This window comes from Tenrec ecaudatus, chromosome 1 (genome assembly GCF_050624435.1).
Source record: "Tenrec ecaudatus isolate mTenEca1 chromosome 1, mTenEca1.hap1, whole genome shotgun sequence".
In the NCBI taxonomy this organism is placed as follows: Eukaryota; Metazoa; Chordata; class Mammalia; order Afrosoricida; family Tenrecidae; genus Tenrec; species Tenrec ecaudatus.
In genome coordinates this window covers 312747502-312772047 of record NC_134530.1, presented here as the reverse complement: position 1 = coordinate 312772047, position 24546 = coordinate 312747502, and the positions used below count along the sequence as shown (strand labels likewise).

The 24546-nt window shown below is 41.8% G+C and overlaps 1 protein-coding gene across 1 annotated transcript in view; it reads right to left on the bottom strand.

Annotated features, from left to right (window-relative positions):
• LOC142442141 (cytidine monophosphate-N-acetylneuraminic acid hydroxylase) overlaps positions 1-24546 on the bottom strand; it is a 67994-nt gene that overhangs the window by 11872 nt on the left and 31576 nt on the right. The window contains exons 10-15 of the mRNA XM_075543499.1: positions 24294-24375; positions 23434-23571; positions 20815-20950; positions 17308-17448; positions 13861-14035; positions 11536-11652 (exon numbers count right to left, since the gene is read on the bottom strand). Of these exons, the coding sequence (XP_075399614.1) occupies positions 11536-11652; positions 13861-14035; positions 17308-17448; positions 20815-20950; positions 23434-23571; positions 24294-24375 (789 nt within the window). The remainder of the gene's footprint in view (positions 1-11535; positions 11653-13860; positions 14036-17307; positions 17449-20814; positions 20951-23433; positions 23572-24293; positions 24376-24546) is intronic.

The following is a 24546-nucleotide window of genomic DNA, read 5'->3' as shown; positions in this document are numbered from 1 at the left end:
AAATTTTCAGAATGCTGCTTGGAGTCATACAGGATATGAGGGAAACAATACAGAAAAAGGATGAAATAATAGAGTAGATAAAGGCCATACAACAAAGGGAAATACAGGAGCTTAGGGAGGAGATAACCAAAACCAGTTGCAGAAACACGAGCCTCCAGAATTGACAGGAGGAAGCAGAGAACCACACCAGTGACTTGCAGGACAGCCAAGCATACTTTAACAAACGTGAAGAAAAATCTAATAAGATCATCAGAGAAGCTGAAGAAAACTTAAGAACTATGTCTTATGCTATGAAGTGGAACAAGATTAGAATTATTGGCTTACTGGAGGAAGAAACAACAAAGAAATCGTCTGCAAAAATAGTGAGAGAATTCTTGGAGGAATACTCCCCCAGCTTAATGAATGAAAACCACATAACCATTCAGGTGGCTGAAAGAACACCAGCTAGACTGGATCCCAAGAAGAAGTCACCAAGGAACATAATAGTTAAACTATCCAACTTTGAGAAAAAGGAGAAAATAATGAGAGCAGCTAGGTAAAAACAAACAATTACATATAAAGGTTCCCAAATAAGAATATTATCAGACCTATCAGCAGAAACTATGAAGAAGAGGAGAGAGTGGAATAACACATACAAAAAAATTGAAGAAAAACAATGCAAACCCAATAATACTCTACCCAGCCAAATTATCAATCAAGATGAATGGAGAAGTAAGACTCTTCCAGATAAGGAAAAACTCCAAGAATACGTTAGAAGAAATCCAATCCTAAAAGAGATCCTTGCCGACCCAGTATGGGCAGAAGAACAACACTCACCAAGCATAAATAAGAGACCATCATATATAACAACCTCACCCAGAGGGCAATAAAGAGAAAACAGACCCCAAGATAGCACTGGCTTAAGGATGGAAAGAAGTCAAGAATGATTCATGCAAACACACATGCACAATACACTAATGAGAAAGGGAAGTAGGAAAACACCCAACACAAAAGGTATAAGAGGACTTCACAGAGTCCTTGGAAGGAGATAATAACCCTGAAGATCAATGGCCTTAACCCAGGCATCAAAAGACTGAGACTAGCAGACTGGCTTAGAAAACACAACCCATCAATCTGCTGCCTACAGGAGACACATTTCAAGGCTACAGGCAAAAATAGGCTAAAAATCAAAGGCTGAAGAAAGGTATATCACGCAAACAACAATTCAAAAAAAAGCAGGGGTTGCAATCCTAATCTCAGATAAAGTTGAACTCAAAGTGAAAACCATAAAAAGAGATAAGGAGGGACACTATATAATGCTCAAGGGGATGGTAGACAAAGAACCACTAAGCACTATAGACATATATTCCGCAAATGAAAGACCCGCTGAATACATTAACCAAACACTCCAAAAGATGAAAAATTAAATCACAGCCTCAACAATTATATTAGGTGACTTCAATAAACCACTCTATGAGAAAGATAGATAACAGGAAAAGACATTCAACAAGGAGACTAGAGCTCTAAACACTACAATTAGACAATTTGGCCTGATAGATATTTACAGAGCTTTTCATCCAAATTAAAAAAATTCACATTCTTCTCAAGGCCACATGGCACATATTCAAAGATAGACCACATGCTGGGGCAAAAGGCAAATCTATGTAAATTTAAGCACATTGATATCATAAAGACCTCTCTCTCTGACCACTGTGCCATAAGGCTGGAAATCAACAAAAGGAAGATGACGAAAACAAGAGCAAACAATTAGAGGATGAATAACTCTCTACTGCAAAAGGAGTGCGTACTGGTGCAGATCAGAGATGAAATTAGGAAATTTCCAAAAATTAACGAGAATGAGCAAACAACATAACAAAACATATGGGACACAGCAAAGGCTGTTATCCAAAGAAGTTTCATAGCAATACATGCACACCTGAGAAAGGAAGAGAGACTCATGATTGATATGCTGGACAAAATTTACAACTAGAGCAGAGTCAGCAGGACAATCCTACTAATAGCAAAAGAAAAGAAACAATAAAAATCTGGGCTGAGATTCAGTAGAGGGAAAATAAGAAAATTATGGAAAAAATTAATGCTGCTAAAAGTTGGTTCTTTGAAAGGATAAACAGAATCGACAAACCTAACCGAAGAAAGGAGGGAAATTTTTTCAATAACAAGAATAAGGGATGAAAGAGGGGACATTACAACAGACCCTAATTAAATAAAAAAGATAATTACACAGTACTATGAAGGACTGTACTCCAATGAATTCAACAATTTGGAAGACATGGACAAATTTCTCAAAAAACAATCCCTCCCTAGACTATCCTCAATGTATGTCATGAATCTCAACAGACCCATAGCAACAGAAGAAAGAGACAAGGTTTTCAAGGGATTACCAACAAAAAATCCGCTAGACTAGATGGCTTCACTGGAGAATTCTACCAAGCATTTAGGGAAGAACTAACACCAATCCTACACAAACTTTTCCAGAACATAGAAAAGACGGCAAACACCCGAACTCCTTCTATGAAGCTAGTATAACTCTGATACCAAAACTGGACAAGGATCCCACGAGAATCAAGAACTACAGACCAATATCCCTCATGCACATCGATGTAAAAATCCTTAACAAAATACTAGCCAACAGAATACAAAAGTATATAAAAGAAACAATTCACCATGGACAAGTGGGATTCATACCAGGGATCCAGAGATGGTTCAACATATGAAAGACCATTAGTAGTATTCATCACATTGACATGAAAGAGTATAAGAATCACATGATAATATCAATAGATGCAGAAAAAGCATTTGACAACATCCAACACCAATTCCTGTTTAAGACACTTGAGAAAATAGGAATGGAAGGAAAATTCCTCAAGACAATACAAGCTATATATGAAAAACCAACAGCCAATGTGGTAGTCAATGGAGAAAAGACTAACACAATCCCACTGAAAAAGGGGACCAGACAAGGATGCTCCTTGCCCCCACTCTTATTTAATATTGTGCTGGAGGTTTTAGCTAACAGCATAGGGCAAAGATAATACATCAAAGGTATTTGTCTGGGGAAGGAAGAGGTGAAACCATCTTTATTTGCAGATAATATGATTATATATATATGGAAAATCCCAAAAGTCCCACAAGGGGAGTACTGGAAGCAATAGAGGAGTTTGACAGAGTGGCAGGATACAAAATCAACAAACAGTCCATCGGACTGCTATACACATCAGATAACACCACAGGAGAGGAGATCAAATAGGTGATAACTTCACAATAGCCGAACACAAATAGAAATATCTAAGGATATACCTTACTAAAAGAACAAAAGATCTATATGGGGGAAACTACAGAAAACTATTTAAGGAAACCAAGAGCGGTCTCAATAAACGGAAGAATATCCTGTGCTCGTGGATTGTAAGACTCAATATAGTCAAGATGTCAGTTATAAATTTAATGCAATCCCAATACAATTACTATCATCTTTCTTCAAAGAAATGGAAAAACTGATTACCAATTTTATATGGAGAGGGAAGAAGCCCAGAATTAGCAGAGAACTCCTCAAGAAGATGGACACATGGGAGGGCTTGCTTTACCTGACCTTAGCACATACTATATAGCCACAGTTGTCAAAACCACATGGTATTGGTACAATGACAGATACTCAGATCAATGGAACAGAACTGAAAACCCAGAAATAAAATCATCAGCATACAGACAACTGATCTTTAATAAGGGCCCAAAAATATCCAATGGGAAGCAGATGCCCTCTTTAAAAAGTGGTGTTGGGAAAAATGGATATATTATCTGCAGAACAATGAAGCAAGACCCTTACCTCACTCCATGCACAAGAATAAACTCAAGGTGGATGATGGACCTTGAAGTTAAACTCCAAATTATTAGAGCCATCAGTGAGGGAATTGGGACCAACTTGAGAACTTTGGCACAGGGAAGATATACCGTATATACTCGTGTATAAGCCAAGTTTTTCAGGACATTTTTTTTTGTGCTGAAAAACTGGGGTTTGGCTTTTACACAGGTCAGTGGTACCCCAGCAAGGTGTAACATCTCACTGCCAACCCCCACACCCACCCCCGCCCTGAGGTAACAGGACAAGTGCCCGTTATCTCATGGGCGATTGCAGTTTCTCCACTGTTCATTCAAAGCCCCACTGACACTGTAGGGCTTTGCATGTTTGTTTACTCACATCTTACCAATCAGAGCCATCCTATGACGTGGATGGCTCCAATTCGCAGAAGCACCTGTAGTGATTCAGTTATGCCGGCATCTGAACTGGTAAGGATGTGTCTGTGGCTGCGCTCCATCTCTCCCCTCTGGTCTCTGAGTTAATTCACATCCTGCATCCCCCACCCGCACGGACTCCGCCCCCCCCACCCTGCTAACACGTCGGGGTGGGGACATTACCTTGAAAGTTCTTTTTCAAAGTCTTGGTTTTTTATCCTATTAAAAATGGATACTCCTGAACCCAAACAAAAATGCCGGTTATATGAGGCTGGTTTAAAAATGAAGGTTGTGTCAAGAGCTGAAGAGAGCAATAATAGTATTGCAAATAGGTAATTCTGTGTTGATGAAAAGCAAATGAGGGAGTGGTGGAAAATAAAGCCTGATTTGGAACAGATCCCCAAAGCTAAAAATGCTCGTTGTGTTTTAACGTCTTTTTATGGGGCTCTAGAGAGTGAATTGCATAAATGAGTTATGGAGTGTCATCAAAATGGTTACTGCGTAACACGCATGCAAATCTGCATACATGCTCTACAAATGGTTAAGGATGACAAATATAAAGCACCAGGCATAGAAAATTTTGCTGCGTCAGCAGGATGGTGTACCCGCTTCATGAATAGGTTTGGCCTACTGGTATGTTTGAGACAAAGAACAAAGATTTCCCAGAAATTGCCACAAGACCTTGAAGAAAAAAATACCTTATATCATTCCAGCCATTTAATATAAAACTAAGAAGGATTTATAATTATGACCTGGCAGATATTGGGAATATGGATGAAACCGCCATGACTTTTGATCTTCCGAGCAACAGAACTATGGCAAGTTTAGGAGAAAAAAACATTTTTCTCAAAACCACAGGAAATGAAAAAAAAAAACAACAACAACACTTTGCAGTTGTTCTATCATGTTTGGCTAATGGAACTAAGCTGCATCCTGACATTATTTTTAAAAGAAAGACCTTGCCTAAAAAGATCAATTTCCCACCAAGAATTACTGTGCGTGCACATGTTAAAGGCTGGCTGGATGAAGATGGAACGAAAAAAATGTCTGGAAGAAATTTGAAACCGACGACCAGGAGCAGCCTTAAAGAAAAAGCCATCGTTACCCACCTATCTGATGACAAAAAAAATTGGCAAAATGTAGTAAAGTTACTTTAGCTATTATTCTGGGTGGGCTTACATCTGTACTGCAGCCTCTGGATGTATCTTTGAATAAGCCTTTTAAAGACTGTGTGCGAAGGATGTGGCATGAATGGATGTCATCTGGTCAAACACAACTATGAAAAGGCGGAAATCTCATGAAGCCTGACATAGAGTTACCGGTAATAGCAAAGTGGGTTCGAGATGCATGAGAAGACATTCCAGAAGACATGGTGCAACGTGCTTTCCAGAAATGTAGTATTAGTAATGCTATGGATGGCAGTGAAGACTGCGCTTTGTATGAAAATGATAGCAGTGATGGTGATGACGGCAATCTCAGTGAGGACAGCGTCTATGATGACCTCACACCAGCTGAAGCTCTGCATTGGGATACAGATGATGATGAGGAATCCAATTTTGAAGGATTTTAATTCTTTACATTTTAGCTTGGTTGCTGATTGAGCTCAGGGAATAGTACGGTTAAGGTATCATTGTTGATACCTTATTGTTTTTGTTGAACCTATTTTCCATTTTACTGTGCAGGTTTACTAATGTTAAATGACTTGTTGTTCTTTTATTTAAAATAAATATTTAAATACATTAACCCACTGATGTCTCAATTTTTAATAATTTTATTTTCATTTGTTTTGATTATTGAAACTCACCAATAGCTTCTGCATTTTCCACCCTAGGCTTATACTCAAGTCAATCAGTTTTTCTGGTTTCCCAGGTAATAATTAGGTACCTCGGCTTATACTCAGGTTGGCTTATATTCGAGTATATATGGTAGGCTATAAGAAATAGGGAAGGATACAAACACAGAGGAGGCACAAGTTGACTAATGGGATATACTGAAGATAAAACACCTGTGGAAATCAGAATTCACCAAGAACGTAATAAGAGAGTCTACAGACTGTGAAAACATCTTTAGCAATGACACATCAGACAAAGACCTTATTACTAAAATCTACAATACTCTGCTAATTTCCCAAAAGAAAAAACTAATTGCCCACTGAGGAGGTGGGCAAAGGACCTGAACAGAAGCTTCACAGGGTCAGAAATCCGAATGGCCAACAAACATATGATAAAATGTTCCCGATCTTTAGCCATAAGAGAAATGCAAATTAAAACAACAATGAGGTACCACCTAGCACCCTCAAAGGTAGCCCAATTCAAAAAATCAGAAAGCAACAAGTGTTGGAGGGGCTGTGGGGAGACAGGAACTCTCATCCACTGCTGGTGGACCTGTAAGTATGTACAGCCACCATGGAAATCGATCTGTCAATATCTAAAACAGATGGAATTCAAGGTACCATATGACCCAGCAATCCTCCTACTGGGCATATACCCAGAGGAGGAAATAAATAAACCAAGGCCAACCATCTGTGCTCCAATATTCATTGCGGCACAGTTCACAATTGCAAGGAGTTGGAAACAACCCAAATTTCCATCAACTGACGATTGGATTAAAAAGCTATGGTATATAAAACAATGGACTACTACGCATCGCTAAAAAGCAGTGATGAACGTATGAAGCACATCACTTTATGGGATGAACTGGGGGGAAAGCATGCTTAGTGAAGTAAGCCGAGCACAAAAGGACAAGTACAACATGAGTCCGCTGAGGTAAGGTTTAAAAAAAAAAAAAAAGCAAAATTGGCATAGGGAAAAAGCTATTGTATGCAAACATTCCTGGGGTGTGGACCAAGTAATACGGCAGGGACCAGACCAAATAAGGGAATACATGGTAGACAACTAAAAAGGAGATGGGGAAAGGGAATAAAAATAATAATAAAAAAGAAATGGGTAATGGAGACACAGGGCACTAACACACCCAATGGGATGGTATTATTTATATCTCCACAGGGAAGAGGGACCAGATTTCAACCCAGTGCTCCAAGATGTGAATGCAACATGCCATCACGGAGTAGGGGACTGGTGGAGAGGTCTGGGGCCTGGCCCCAATCCCAAGTACTACGTGGACACCTGCCCCTCCCCCCAGAAAATTTTATTTTAAAGGATGGCATTGAATCTGCAGCTCTGGGAGAGGGACATATCTGATCAGACCACACAGGAGGAAATGAAGGGGGAAGAGGAGAGAGTGGAGCACATCCTCGCCCACCAGGCCATGAAGATGATATTTCCAATTACAGCAGTCCACAGAGATGACCAAATGGCCAGCCCCACCATGAGACATGACGCCCCTCACTGACCCATAGCCCCACAGGGGACAACACCGGAGACACAGTGTGGGAATTGCACCCGATCTGATCCTGCCACACTGAGGCAAAACACCAATGAGGTGCAACGGAACAGCAAGGGAATGGAGAGGCGAGGTCCCCAGGGAATGCTGAAGGTGAACTTTGGGGGCAGGGCATGGTGCCCCAACAGACTGGACTGGAAAACACTCCTAAAGGCCAACAAACAATCCTTGAACTAACTACAAGCCTTTCTTTCTTGTTGTGGTTTGTTTTGTTGTCATTGGTTTGTTGTTGTTGTTTGTTGTATATTGTTGCTTGGTTGTGCTGTCTTGTTTTTGTGCATGTTATTATCTCTGCAGGTCTGTCTAAATAAGATAGGCTGGATGAACAATCTGGACAAGAAAACAATGGGACTGACAGTTCCGGGGGGATATGGGAGAAGGGGAGGTGGGGGAAAAAGGTAGTGGTGTTAACAAACCAGGGATAAGGGAAAAACAATGATCCAAATTGGTGGTGAGGTGGGTGTGGGAGGCCTGGTAGGGCATGATCAAGGGTAATGTAAGCTAGAGGAATTGCTGAAACCCTGGTGGGCCCTGAGCATGATAATGGGACAGGAGGAAAGTCAAAGGAAATAGAGGAAAAAGCTGGGAGGCAAAGGGCATTTATAGAGGTGTAGATAAAGACATGTACATATGTAAATATATTTACATATGAGGATGGGGAAATAGATCTATGTGCATATATTTATAGGTTTAATATTAAAGTAGCAGAAAGGCATTGGGCCTCCACTCAGGTACCCCCCCAATGCAGGAACACTTTGTTATTAAATTGGCATTGTATGACGCTCACCTTCCTGACACAACCGCTGAAGACAAAGTGGGTGAATAAGCAAATGTGGTGAAGAAAGCTGATGGTGCCTGGTTATCAAAAGAGATAGCATCTAGGTCTTAAAGTCTCGAAGGTAAACAAGCGGCCATGTAGCTCAGAAGCAACAAAGCCCACATGGAAGAACACACCAGCCTGTGCGATCATGAAGTACTGAAGGAATCAGTTATCAGGCAACAAAGAACAAAAGTTCATATCATTGTATGCTCACCTTCAGGATACGTTTACTGAAGACAAATTGGTGCATAAGCAAATGTGGCCAAAAAAGCCGATGCTGCCCAGCTATCAAAATATATAGCATCTGGCTTGAAGGTAAACAAGCGGCCATCTAGTTCAGAAACAACAAAGCCCACATGGAAGTAGGACACCAGCCGCCTGTGTGATCACGAGGTGTCGAAGGGATCAGGTATCAGGTATCATCAGAACAAAAAAATCTTACCATAGTGAATGAGGCGGGTAGTGCGGAGTGGAGATCCAAAGCCCATTTGTAGTCCACTGGACATCCCCTTACAAAAGGGTCTCGGGGAGGAGATGAGCCAGTCAGGTGCAATGTAGCAATGATGAAAAATACAACTTTCCTCTAGTTCCTAAATGCTTCCTCTCCCCCCGCCCACCATCATGATCCCAATTCTACCTTGCAAGTCTGGCTAGACCAGAGATGTACACTGGTACAGATAGGAACTGGAAACACAGGAAATCCACGGTGGATGATCCCTTCAGGACCAGTGGTGAGAGTGGCAATACTGTGAGCGTGGAGGGAGGTTGGGTTAGAAAGTCGGAACCGATTACAAGGATCTACATGTGACCTCCTCCCTGGGGGATGGACAACAGAGAAATGGGTGAAGGGAGGAGTAGGACAGGGCAAGATAGGACAAAATAATAATTTATAAATTATCAAGGGATCATGAGGGAGGGGGGAACAGTGGAGGGAGGGGATAAAATGAGGAGCTGATGCCAGGGGTTTAAGTGGAGAGCAAATGTTTTGAGAATGACGAGGGCAATGAATGTACAAATGTGCTTTACACAATTGATGTGTGTATTGATAGTGATAAAATGATTTTTTTAAAAAGAACATACCTGTCATAGGAAAGCACATTTGAACCTCTACAAGCAGGGCACCATACAATAAAATTCTTAAGGACAAATGGGGTGTCCTGAACCTTGTTATAGCACTTCATTTGATTTGGGGAATCTAATTAGATTTTGGGAGCCCTACTGGCACAGCCAGTTACATCTTTGACCGCAAGGTTAGCATTTTGAAATCATCAGCCTCTCCATGGGAGTAAGGCAAAGCTTTGTACGCCAATAAAGGATGAGAGTCACACAAGCCACCAGTGGCAGGGCTGCCCTGTTCTATAGGGTTTGTCAGAGTCACAGTGGACTTGTCAGCAGTAAGTTTTTTGTTTTGAGTTAGATTGATTAATTTTATATCCGTGTAACTAACTAAATCCTTGCAGCAATTTAATGATAATGCTTGGGCACATTAATGATGTTACTTGGCTCTCACCTGGTAAGACTAAGTCCTATAAAACTGAAAAAAAAAAATCTCCGGTCAATTACACAATGTCTTCACACTCAGAGTTAGCAGGTAGGGCACCAATAGTGAGACTTTCTACAAAGATACAGCTCTCTCCTTTTCTCCATTTCAGTTAATGGATTTATTCAGAATTGACCCTCAGCAAAATGCATGGATTTATGCGAATTCCTTCTCTAGAGCCTCCCATTGGATACATCTGGGGAAGGAGACATCACTGTAGAGAAGGGAGTTGAAGGTAGAGATCACTGCTCACAGACTTTGGAATAGTTTCTACTGATCAGGTGTTTGAAAGGGAGCAGGCTGAACAAACCTGATGTTCAAGAAAAGCTTGAAAATAAATAAAAATGCACTTTATTTAACAATAATGTCACACACCAAAAAAGAGGACCTGATGCAAAGGGCTCAAGTGGAAAGCAAATGCTTTGAGAATGATTGGGGCAGGGAATGTGCGGATGTGTTTTATACAATTGATGTATGTATATGAATGGATTGTGATAAGAGTTGTATGAGCCCCTAATAAAATGTAAAAAAAAAAGAAAGAAAATGATTAGGGCAAAGAATGTGCAGATGTGCTTTATACAATTGATGTATCTATATGTATGGATTGTGATAAGAGTTGTATGAGCCCCTAATAAAAAGTTAAAACAAAACAAAATAATAATGTCACAATATTGGCCCACTGTCCTTGTTAGAGGTCCACAGTTAGTTTTGTCTCATAACAACCCCATATATAACAGGACAAAATGTTGCCCAATGCTATGTAGGTATGTAACCACTGTGCCTGTCCATCTCATTGGGGGTCTTCCTCTCTTTTGCTGACCCTGTGCTATATCAAGCATGATGTCCTCCAGGGAAAGGTCTCTCCTGATAACCTGCCCAAAGTACGAGACAAGGTCTTGCTATCCTTGACGCTCAGGAGTATTCTGGCTGTACTTCTTCCAAGATGGATTTGTTTAATTTTCTGATAGCCTGTAGTATATTCAATATTCTTTGCCAAAATCCTAATTCAAATGTGTAAGTTCTTTTCCAGTCTTCTGTTTTCATTGCCCAGCTTTGGGATACGTATCAGGCACCTCAAAAGGCCATGGCTTGGGACAGGGGCACATCAGTTATCAAAATGACAGCTTCCTTTTCAGATTTGAAAGAGTTCTGTTGTACCAGATTTGGCCAATCACTGTTTGATTTCTTGACTGCTGCTGCCGGCGAGGCTGCTGACTGATCCACGTAAAATGAAATCCTTGACAACATCAATCTTTCTTACATGTATGCGGATGTCGCTTATTGCTCCTGTTGTGTAGAGTTCTGTTTTCTTCAGGTTGAAGTTGCAACAAATGTGCTATGTTAATGTTGGGGGCTAACATTGTTCTCCTTACTAGCTTTGCGATTTTTCTGTAAATTTAAAACTCTTCTAAAATAAGTTTCTTTAAAAGGAATGAAAGAAGGAAGGGAGGGAGGGAGGAAGGAAGGAAGGAAGGAAGGAAGGAAGGAAGGAAGGAAGGAAGGAAGGAAGGAAGGAAGGGGCACTTCCACAGGTGTTGCGGCTTACTTCCTCATAGGGATGATCCCGGCTTGGTCTTTTCTTTGGAAAGGATAAATCTAGAAAGTCAACCAAATAATCGTATCCTCCAGGATAAGGGTTGAAGTCCTCATCTGTCTCAACCATCTGTGCAAAAGGCAACATGGTCAAGGGAACAGCCATAGCAATCCGGTGATCAAGGTCTTTACAAATTTCAGACTATGTAAAATTCCACCCCCTTTGAATTAGCAGATATAGGGGAAAAAAACTCCTTTTCTCTCTCTTTCTTGAACTAATAATATCAAAATCCTAGTATTTATCCCTAGCAAAATCGCTGCATGCCATTAACCTCCCTCAAGTTTAAAGAGGAGCTTGTCATTACCTTAAGTACTGTTATTAGTAATATATCAGGAATAAATAAAAGAAGGGGTGTCATGGAGGAGCAACATTAAAACATTTCATTGGAAGTTTTCTAAGTGTTCTCTTTTCCACATTAATTGCTCAATTCAGATGATTGTTTAAGCCAGTATTTTCCAACTCCAAAACCAAACTCATTGCCATGGAGTCAATCCTGATTCCTAGTGACCCTACAGGTCTTTGGATTTCAAAGGCATATTCCTAAAAATTATTTGGGATCTAATGAAAAAAAAAAGAAAAGGAATTTTAGCTCCGGTGGGGGCTGAAAAAATCCTATGTCTGCTATCACTAGTGTCTACTATGCTTTTGTTTTATGAAAGGATGTTTTAACCACTCAAAAGTAGCAAGGACATAATCTTGAAATAATGACAGTTCAGTCCATGGAAAAAGAGTTGATATCTTTGCACAAACAACATATTCATACTCACTTCATTAATACAAATGGGAATTTGGACTGCCATGGACCGCCAGGGAGGTTTGGAGGTGTCACTGCATTAGAGAATGGGGAGTGCTGCCTGACAGCGATGCTCAGGCGATGAACAGTGCATTTGAGAAGAGTGCTCACTACGGGGATAGCGATCCCTGTCTTTAGAAGCATGAATGATGCCCATTTCCCAAGGCCTGGCCTGAACTCTGCTCTTCACACAGAACCTCAGGCACGGAGTGTGAGCCAGACGTGGTCCGTTACTCACCAACCTTGCAGTTATTCCTGGCCCACTTCTGGTCTCTTATTTCTCCTACAGGGGTCCCCATTGTTGCTGCAGAGTCAAATACTATACACGAAGACCCCACGTGTGTCAGAGGAGAGCTGTGCTCCATGAGGTTTTCAATGGCTGTGACCTTTCAAAGGGTTATTGTCAAGTCTGCCTTCAGAGGCAAAGCTGGGTAGATGTAAATGGCTCACTTTTCAATTAGTGGCCAAGCACATTAACTGTTTATACAACCTAAGGACTCCTACAAGCACTACCTGGGTGCCTCAAATGGCCAAGCCAAGATCTGTGAATATTAGATCAAGAAAATAACTAAAAAGAAACCAAAAACCAGTGGTCCAGCCAAAAGTTTGACAGTGAGCCATTCCTGAAAGGTCAGGGCCATCAAAAACCCTCTGGAGCCCAGCCCTGCTCTGACAGACATGGGGTCACTGTGAGGTGAAATTGACTGTTTGGCTTTTTTCCTCTAGCATCTCCTCTATGTTAGGACTTAAATGTTGCTTTTGGAGACACCCCCATTTGGTGAGCAGGTGACAACTGAAACGATTTGGCCCATGTGCTGGAGCTCAGCTTAAAGTCTAGCTCTAGGTTGACCTCTTTGTCTGGGCACTGCAATCCTCATTGCCACTGCCGAAGAAAATAGTTAGCTACTGCTTGCCTGACCCTTTCCAAGACACTCCCTTGCCAAAGGGATCCCAGCTTCTAGTCCAAGTGGATCCCAGTTTCTAGTCCCGTAGTGTAAATAGCTGTTTCTACCATGCTAAGTAAACAAATACACACATATCCTCTAAAACAAAAAACGACAAACAGATGTTGACAGCAGGTAACAGCATGCTCCAAATGAGAAACCAAATTGAACTTCCCAACGGTCTCCAAATGTTCAATAAGGGATGGTTTATCACCCTGTGAAGCCTGTTATTTGCTAGGCAGGCTGCAGGGCTTATGGAAGAAGGCCTAGTGACCCAATGGGTTCAAATCAGCAGTTCAAATCTACCAGCTGCTTCTGAGGAGAGAGACAAGGCAATCTGCTCTATTAAGTATTTACAGTCTCAGAAACCCAAAGAGGTTTTTCTATTCTGTGCTATAAGGTTGCTATGACCTGGAATCGACTCAATGGCAGTGGGTTTGGGTTTGATTTTTAGGGTTTGAGAAATAGTTTGGGTTGAGAATGGGTTTTTAATATATTATAATAATAAAGAACAAAGATAAATCATACTTAGTAGCTTACCCTGACCACAAGGTTATAGTCCTTAAATCCAGCCCAAGTGTAGTATTCTTTTATCCAAGAGGAGTGAAGAAATATTTCATCTCCTACAGCAGCATTCAAAATTTTTAAGTATGGTCCAAAGTCCCAGGAATCCTTGTAAATTTTAGTTCCTTCTGGAGGCTCTGTGATGCCCTTGCTTAAAGACACAAGAGAGAGAGCGGGTGGTGAAAAAAGAAAGTTGAAAATATGGACTGAGAAGGTAAAAGTTGTCACCTGTATATTAAATATCAAAAATTGGCCAGGCTAAGAGCTTTGAGTAGCTCAAGTGATCTTATAGGAGTCCCACAGAGCTGCCACAGGGATGGGGATTTGGGGTAAGCTTACATGTAGGCCCTAAGCAGAGCAACTCCTGTTAATTATTTAATATGATGGTTTTAAAACTCAGATCCCTTTGAAGAAAGATGTCCATGGCTGAACAACAAGCATTTGAAAACCACCAATTTGGACCTTCTTGCCCCAAATAAATAAACTTGAACATATTTATTATCCTCTGATCAGATTGACTTTGTGGCTGTCTATACATCCTCCCTGGCTGCCCCACCCTCCAAAGTAGGATAATAAGTTCTGTAAAAGTAGCAACCACAGTTGACCAGAACATCTAAGGGGTTCAATAACTGTTTGTAAAACATATGAATAGCTTTAACCTATTTTTGAGATAGGTTTACAAAAAAGGTATAAATCCAGAAATTTGTATTTTCAGCAGTACAGTTCTAATACTGTACTAATCAAACAATTACCAGCAAACAGATGGGCAACTGGAACCTTATAATAATATGGAGAAGACAATTCCACAATATTCCTAGAGCTTGTCCATCCCTTGTGAGGATGTCTCATTGCATGAACACGCGAAGTACAATCCTATGATATTGCAATGCTATGATTTCCCTAGAGCTTATGTATGCTGTGTGAAAATGTCTCATTGCAAGATGGGAAAACAGATTTGTGTGCCTATATTTATAGGTTTTAATGTAGCAGATGGACATGGGGGCTCCACTCAAGTCCTCCCTCAATGCAAGAATACTTTGTTCTATTAAACTGGTATTCCATGATGCTAACCTTCCCAACACAATTGCTGAAGACAAAGCGGGTGAATAAGCAAATGTGGTGAAGAGAGCTAATGAAGCCCAGCTATCAAAAGATATAGTGTCTAGGGTCTTAAAGACTTCAAGGTAAACAAGCAGCTACCTAGCTCAGAAGCAACAAAGCCCATATGGAGGAAGCACACCAGCCTGTTTGATCATGAGGTGCCAAATGGATCAGTTATCAGGCATCAAAGAACAAAATGTCATATCATTGTGTGCTCACCTTCCCGATACGATTGATGAAGACAAATGGGTGCATAAGTAAATGTGGTGAAGAAAGGTAATGGTGTCCGGCTATCAAAAGATATAGTATCTGGGGTCTTAAAGGCTTGAAGGTAAACAAGGAACCATCTAGCTCAGAAGCAACAAAGCGCACATGGAAGAAGCACACCAGCCTGTGTGATCACGAGGTGTCGAAGGAATGAGATATCAGGCATTAAAGAACAAAAAAATCGTACCATTGTGAATGAGGGAGAGAGCAGAGTGGGGACCCAAAGCCCATCTGTAGGAAAATGACATCCCCTTACAGCAGGGTATGAGGATGAGATGAGCTAGTCACGGTGTGATGTAGCAACCATGAAACATGCAACTTTCCTCTAGTTCCTAAATGCTTCCCACCCCCCCTCACTATCATGACCCTAATTCTACCTTACAAATCTGGCTAGACCAGAGATGTACACTTGTATAGATAGTAACTGGAAACACAGGGAATCCAGGACAGATGCTCCCTTCATGACCAGTGGCGAGAGTGGCGATATCGGGAGGGTGGAGCAAAGGTGGGGTGGAAAGGGGGAAGCGATTACAAGAATCTGCTTCTAACATCCTCCCTGGGGGATGGACAACAGAAAAGTGGGTGAAGGGAGACAAAGTAATAACTTATACATTATCAAGTGTTCACGAGGGAGGGAGTAGTGGGAAGGGGGGGCAGGTAAAATGAGGAGCTGATGCCAGGGGCTTAAGTGGAGAGCAAATGTTTTGAGAATGATGTAGGCAATGAATGTACAAATGTGCTTTACACAATTGATGTATGTAGGGATTGTGATAAGAGTTGCATGAACCCCTAATAAAATGTGTTTTTAAAAAGAAAAGAAATTATCAGCTTAAAAAAAAAGATATAGCGATTGGAGTCTTAAAGGCTTGAAGTTAAACAAGCAGCCCTCTAGCAGGGAAGCAAAAAATCCCACATGGAAGAAGCACACCAGCCTGTGTGTGATCATGAGATGTCAATGAGATCAGGTACCAGGCATGAGAAGACCCAAAACAATCATATCGATGCAAATGAGGGGGTTCATAGTGAAGACCCAAAGTCCATTTGTAGATGATTGGATATCCCCTCAAATAAGGGTCACAAGGAAGGGACGAGTGAGCCATGGTGCAGTATAGCACTGACAAAACACGCATTATTCAACATTCCTCTAGTTTTTTTAATGCTTCCTTCCCCACCCCTCCCCCACTTTCATGACCCCAGTTCTACCTTACAAATCTGCCTAGACCGGAGCATGTACACTGGAACAGATAAGAGGTCTAGACACAGAATCCAGGACAGATAAACCCCCTCAGGAACAATAATGAGAATAGTGATACCATGAGCATAGGGAGAAAGTGCGGGGAGAAGAGGGATAAGGATGGAACCAATCTCAATGATCAACATATAACATATACACAGCCCAGGGGGACGAAAAACAGAAATGTGGGTGAAGGGAGACAGCAGATGATATAAGATATGAAAATAATAATAGTTTATAATTTATCAAGGGGTCACAAGGGTAGGAGAGTGGGGCGGGGGGGCGGAGCTGGTGCCAAGAGCTCAAGTATAAAGAAAATGTTTTGAAACGATGCTGACAACATATGTACAAATGTGCTTAATACAATTGATGTAGGGGTTGTTATAAAAGCTGTAAGAGCCCCCGATAAAATGATTTATTTTAAAAAATGTAAATGAACTCTCATGCTCCCTTTAGGAACATGCAGGTGCCAGCACTCCAAGGATTGCTGGCAGCTATCCTGAATATGTATTCTAGCACATTACATGTACCAGAAGCTGAAATAGACCAAGAAAGATCTCCCCACTCGTGCCATGACCTGAATAAGGACTTCTGGTTTCCGGAGATATGTTCAAATACATTTCTGTTTTTTAAGCTGCTTGCTTGTGTTGGTTTTGTTTTAGCAACATTAGATAGTAAGACAGTATGTTACTCAACAAAATCACAGTATTGGTACAAGTTAAGAGCTGTGTCAGGAGGTAAGGTGTAAGGCGTGTACTTTCTCATAAGATTGAGAGGGATTCATGAAAACATTTTTATTCTCTAGAAACATTAAGGAACACCTGTCTGTGGGATCCTTTAGCATCCTCCCCAGATCAAGGGTAGCGCCTGGTCGTGGGGTCCACGTCACCACATCAGAAATTTTCTTGATGAGGTTGTTGAGTTCATTCGGATCATTCTTGATGTTTGTTTCCTTGATGTACCTGAGAAATGAGAGCATTCCAACCATGTAAGGAAGTTTATTCACAGCGGCACGGGCTGCTTTGTCCATTGACCGAACTGTTTCCTCTATAGTCCTACTTCTCAATACCGCTCCTTGTACAACGATAGGATCATAAAGAGCATCCTTGGGCTGGAGTCTATTATTAGGGAAGAATTATTAGTTGAAGAGGGTTGTACTTATTCTTCATTTAAAGGTTTAGTCATAAGGTGGGTGGCATTTAAGTGGTAAATACTGAGGCTAATTCATATAAATACGTGGGGCTGCAGACACATGTATTTACTATTAAAGATTTTAACCAATTTAATCTTTACATATTCAGTATTGCTTGCAAGCTTTATCCTAAGTGCATAACAGGAGTGAAGCAATTTTATCTCGACCGTGTGCTTTGGAGAGGGTGGCCTCTATTATGGTTATTTTCTAGGAAAAGAAGGAAGGAATTGCTGGGTGGTGCTAATGGTGCTAAGGCTCATGGCTGCTAACTGAAAGGTTCATGGTTCAAGTCCACCTAGAAGCACCTTGGAAGAAACATCTAGGGATCTACTTGTGAAAAGTCAGTCATTGAAAGCCCTGTGGAACACAGTTCGACTGCTACCCACAGGGGTGGACATGACTCAGAGTCAACCCGATGACAACTTGTTGTAGAGAAGGAAGCTTTGCGGGGCCCAAAGACTTGCCTGAGCTCACCCCAGGAGGAGGCAGTCCAGCCCCGCTCCAGCTCCGCACCCTGCTCTCTGTTGTGTAGCTGGGTCAGGGCTCCGCTTTCATGGGAGGCCAAAAGGAGATGTTCTCCCCAAGTCTGCAGGTAACATCTGAAAAGTCTCTCCATTCAGGGCCATTAAAAATCTACCCACATTTTTAAAAGCATTCATATTCATGCTGAGATCTAGTGTCAGGATGGCAGGGAAGGAGGTCCAACCTTCTCATTTCACCTCATCCCGGGAGAGTGAGAATTTTTCTCTGCCTCACCGATCCAGGGCTGACAGCAGCTGGTCCGACCTCAGCACTCTCTACATCTCTACGGGGTTCATTCATTCATTGCAATGGCCACAAGCACTCACAGACCTCTGTTATGACCAAGTGTTATGAAGGTGTTTGTTTGTTTGTTTGTTTGTTTTAGATCTACTGGTAAGTTTTCAGAGGCACTCCATTCCTCAACTAAGCGTCAGCCCAAAGGTGCTTGGCCCTCTCAAGTGTGGGCCAGGAAGCCCACTGCCTGGTCTCTTGCCAATCTCCTGGGTCTGCTGCTATTGTTCCTCTGTAACTTCTTCTTGCCACCTCTTGTCTCCAGTGTTACAACTTTCTCAATTCCTCTAATCTCCCTCTCCTTCTTTCACTCCCTCCTCCCCGCTTGGCCCTCAAAATGAAAATGGCATTTAAGGGTACGCAAAGAAAATTCATGGACCTCTGGGCATCTCATTGGAAAACAAGACCTGTAAGTTGTATTGCTACAAACATAATCATTTCAGTTATCCAAAATATCAGACTTGAATTTGATGATGATACAATTCTATTCTAACCAAAACTCATGCTAAACCGAACTAGTAAAAACACAAAACAAAACAGAAACAAGAAAATGTGCCCACAAGTTGATTCTGACTCATCACACACACACACACACACACACACACACACACACACACACACTCACACACACACTTCCACAGAGAATTGTGCTCCAAATGAGGCAAACTAGCAAAAAACAAACAAGCAAAAAACCCTCCATTTTTGTTAGCTGCTAAGTGATTGTCCGCCCTTCCCTCCCATCTCAGAAAGTTGACTGCTGGTTGACCTGCCCGTTTTCCCTCCCCTTATGGGAAAGTCTCTGTTGATGATTAATTTTAGAATGAACTCCCATGTTCCAGGGTTCTGGACAGTACAATTAGTTTCGACTAGTCTTCAATAGATCGTTTGTTCTAATTACTTTTCAATATTGTTCCCTTTGATGTTGTCATCTGAATGATGTAGTTAATCTTGTCATGGTAACCAGGATGTTACAATCAATTTTGTATTGTTTCTTTTAAGATAAGAAATGTACCTTGTAATGCATGCTTAATCTTCTTGAAGTTACAAGCAATTCATTAGCTTTGCTTTCTACTTCTTTTCACGCTTGCTTGAACCCTAGACGGGTGATAAATGAGTTTTTCCGGCCTTAAAGATGGGCTGAGACGTTCACTCAGGGTTGCTCTGAAGGGAAACGTCTTTAGTTTCTCTGTAGGCCAGCTCACTGAATAAAGACTCTCCCAAATGTCAAGACATTATAGTGGCTGTCATTTCTTTGAATCCGCAACCCATAGGGTTGCCAATGACTTTCAAGTATGTTTCAAGACCTTCCTTCCACAGTGCTGCTGGGTAGGTTTGAACCAGCAACCTTTCAGTTAGTAACAGAAAGCAAACCATTTGAGCCTCCCAGGGACCTAAGCTTGCATACCAGAAACAACAATAAAACGTGTCAATGTCAAGTCAATTTTGACTCATAGTGACCTTCAGGAGGACCATATAGCACCGCCTTCAAGACTGTAAATCTTTCCAGATGGAACTCTGGGGGCACAGTGGGTTGTGCACTGGGCTGCAAGGTCAGCAGCTCAAAACCACCGGCCACTCTGAAGGAGAAATATAAGGCTATCTACTCCCGTATGGAGGGACGGACTCGGATACCCACAAGGGCAGTTGTACCCTGCCCTGTGGAGTCTCTATGAGCCAGCTTGCACTCAATGGCTGTGAGGTAGGGTTTTCTGGAAACCATTATGGAAGCACATTTCTACATCTTTCTCTTATGGAATGACTAGGGGTTTGAAGTGCTGACCTGCTGGTAAGCAGTTGAGCCATTTAACCACTGTATCACCAGGGCTCCTCTGAGCTAGTTTAATCCAGTACCAAACCCATTGCCATCAAGTCCACTTGAACTCCTAGTGACCCTGTATACCAGGGATCGATTCTTAAATCCAGTGTGTCCAAAGGGTGCCTTTGAACAAGTTTGTTGGCTGCTCTGAGTTTCAGATGCCCTATCTGCTCAAAAGCCATAATGACACCTAACTCACAGTGTTACGCAGAGGACTGAGGTAGAAGATAGTTCATTAAAATTCCCCAGTTTGATTTGTAGCATGTGCTGACTGCTTATCTGTTGCCTTCCGCTTCCCTGGGGATCCTTTCAGAGAACATCTGAGCGAACTCTGGCCGCCAACCTTGCCTTTCATTCACGCCCTCTGTTCTCAGGCAGCTTGCTTAGATCAGTTCAGGCCTCTACTAGCACTCGCTGTCTCCTCTCACGAGGCACACACAGCCAAGTCAGATGTTCTCACGCGCTTCCACTCATGCATAGACTGTGGAACAAAATGTCCAGCCGTACTTGTCTGATGGGTGGGATTCCACGAAATACCCAGCAAAGGGGCAATAAATCCGGGGTTGCAGGTCCTTCACCAGCCGAGCCTTGTAGTTAAGAAGCTTCTTCCTTTCTGTTCTAACGAACTGGGCTTTCCATTCCTCTGAAAGAGCAGGGTGTGGGTTAAAGTCTCGTCTGATTGCAGAAATAACAGAGAAACAAATGTTCTGCTCTATTGGAACTCTTTGGGGGCAATAACACAGATCGATAACGACAGCAGAACTAGAACAGAGCTCCCTGTCTCACCTGCGGACAGTCTTCTCCTGCTTTATTTTTCTCAATCCACTTCGGGAAAGAACTACAGCTTTGGAAACCATCCCAGCAGATCTCTGTTGTCCTGTGGGGTCACTGTGAGCTGCAATAGACTCAATAGCAGCTCAGGGACAGCGAGGGGATCTTTTGAGGACTGAATCCCACACATAACTAATATCTTTTGGTTAAAAAAATAGCCAACAGTATCTTAGTTGTTCTGGGTGCACACAGATCTGCAATGACTGCTCTGGGTGATCCAATTTGCTGAGAATTTCTACATGCTCAGCTCTGCAGTCTGTCCTTCTAAGGGGGAACCTGCCCACAGCAAGCAAGTGGTCATTTGCCCTTCTCTATGCTTTAAGCTTTTGTAGAGAGTCACTGTTGACAGGGACACCCCCCAGTCCCCCATCCCCATCCCCACCCCCTGCCATTCATAACTACCTGAAACAGTGTCAGTAATTCTGCCAAATTCTAGGACTCAGGATTATCAGGACCCAGTGCCTAACCAATGCAAAGCCCCATCCTCAAGTCTGGCCTGGATCCATTGTGAAGATGATATTATTTTTTACCAGTTTTGTCGACATATGATTCACATCTCAAACAAGTAACTACTTCATCACACTAAAAAGGATTGTGCAATCCTCGCCACAATTAATTTCAGAACATTTTCTTCTTCCTTGTACTCGTTTTAATCCATTTCACGCCAGCCTCCCCTGCCATAATCCTAAGGAACTATTAATCCAGTGTTATTGCTATAGATTTACCTATCTTGGGTTTAATTTACAGAAAATGCTTCAAAACAAAAGGAAAAAGAAAAACAGAACCCAACACCAATAACAAAATAAAAACCAAGAAAAACCTCAACTGAAAAGAAAGCAGAAAATATTAAGAACTGGAACACATTTAAAATGCTTCAGAAGGGCAATCAGACAATAAGGGGCTAAATTTTAACCTAACTACATTTGGAATGATCCATTTTCCAATGCACTCTGCTTTATAATAAGGCTATATGCATCCCGGGTCTACGGTCAGAGGGGTCTCAGCACAGACTTAATCCATGCGGGGATCGTACAAATAGATTTGGTACTTTCACTGTCTCTCATAGGGCGCAGGCTATAGCTTTACTCCAGCCTAGCTCTTCGTTTTATTCCCCAGTTTATTTTAAAACTCAAGTGGGCCTCCTTGGTGAACAAAGCACATTAGGAGTCTTCAAAAAGTTCATTGGAAAATGAAAGCTAAAGATAAGCTAGTTTTTCTATACATGTTTTGAACCTCCCTTGCATATTTAATAAAACTCAGGCTTGGGCCATAACCAAACCAAACTCATTGCCATTGAGTCTAGTTGATCTCATCTTGACCCTACAGGACAGAGTAGAAATGCCCCTATGGGTTTCCAAGATCAACTCTTTACGGAAGTAGACAGCCTCATCTTTCTTCCTCAGAGCAGGTGGTGATTTCAAACGGCTGACCTTGCAGTGAGCAGCCCAGTGCATAACCCCTAATACACAAGGCAGGGTGTGAAATTTGAGACTATCTGTCTCCTTGTTTCCCCCACAGCCATGGGGTTTTTTGTTTTTGTTGTTTTTAATTAATTTCTTTAAAATTAGAAAATGCAAACACAGTATCTTTCACCTAGTGGGAGTTCCTCCCAAAGAGTATAAGCTTCCTATATGTAGAGACCTGGTCTCTTTATCTTTGTACTCATCCACAGAGTATTTGGCAAAGCGCTAAATCGATAGTGCTGCTTTTTACTCAAAGTACCCTGGTGATGTAGTGGTTATACACTGAGATGCTAACCACAGAGTCAGCAGTTCAAAACTCCCTACTGCTTTGAGGGAGAAAGATGAGGCTTTCCATTCCCATGAGGAATTAGTCTTGTAAGCCCACAGAGACAGTTCTACCCTGTCCCACAGGATTACGATGAGTCCGAATCGACTCCTTGGCAGTGAGTTCGTTTTCTTTCTTTCTTTCTTTTTTTTTTTTTTTGAGTTGCCATTTACTATACACTGTTAAATTGTTTTGCCTCCTGGTAACCCTACATGTGTTCGAACAGCATTGTACTTCATAGGGTTTACATTGACTGAGCTTTGTCCTCTTTCTTCTGTGGTCCCTCTGTGTGGATTTAAACCTTTATCCTTTGTAGTCCAAGGCATTACCCATTTACACCATCCAGGGCTTCCTTGCTTTATATGGTCCACTGCCATAGAGCTGATTCTCACTCGTAGCAACCCAGTAGGACAGAATAATGCTATGCACAGCCTTTCAGAGAAGGGCTTAAACCACTGAGCCCTCAGGTCTGCATTGACTTTGTGTTGCTGCAGTATAAAATCATACCAGAAAACTTTCCACCGCTGAAAGTCATTGGGAAACCAGATGCTCCCCCAGCAAAATCACTCATCATGAGGGCAGCTTTTGTAGGCAGCCTTCCCCCATTGGGTCTGGTGCAGTCCACCGTATTGAGTATCTTATGACCTGTGGAGAAACAAGAAGGTGTGGGGAGGAACTCTCCAACACGGTGGGCTTGACTTTCTAAACCGATGTGCATTGAAAGGTATATATCCTATACAGACTGCAGAGTGTATAACCTGCAATTATGGAATAACTACTTAGGTAAAACAGTAAGATGGCAAGAAAAGAAAGTCTTCAGCAGCATATCTTCAAGGGGGTAATTTCATCCTGTTTGACCTGGTGGGTTCCAGGCATCTCAGTGGGATAGTTGGTTTGGTCTCACTCCACGTCTGTAGACAGACTGAATTGCTGCCTTCAGGCGGCTGCCTGCAAACACTGAACTCTAAGGATCAAGGGGAGTGACTGGGTCCACCCAAACTCTTCATCCAACTTTGGCAAATTTCAGGAAGAGCTCAACTGATCATGGGGTCAGTAAAGATACCTCCTTACACAAAGGGTAAACATGTATAAAATATTATCATGTCATGTCGTATTCAATCGAGGCAGGTTTTAACAAATACCGTGGGTACAATATGAAATATCTATTGCCTTACAGGCAAAGCTTTGCACCACCACCATGTGGATTACACTACTAGTAATAAGTTCTCTGGAAAGATTATCTAAACAATGGCCCACTCTCCTGAGACAAGAATACAATATACTATATTCTACGAAATTTTTGAATAGCTAGTGTTATCCTTTCTTGCAGCAGTATTTTGCATTGCTGATGAGGAATTAAAAAGTACCTTTGTACTCCACAATAATGCAAGTATCCATCTCTGGATGAACCCCATCCATCAAGATCATGAATCGGAGATTCTTGTCCACCTGAAATTTAACAGTAAAAGCAACAACCGTGTATGGCAGTTTGGCTTCTAATTCAAGAAAGGGCCCCTCACTTCCCAAAGGACCAGTTTTCAGCCACATCATAGACAGCCCAAACCACAATAAAAACAAATTGAAATGGGGGGGGGACACTTGATAAATCTTCTGGATAGA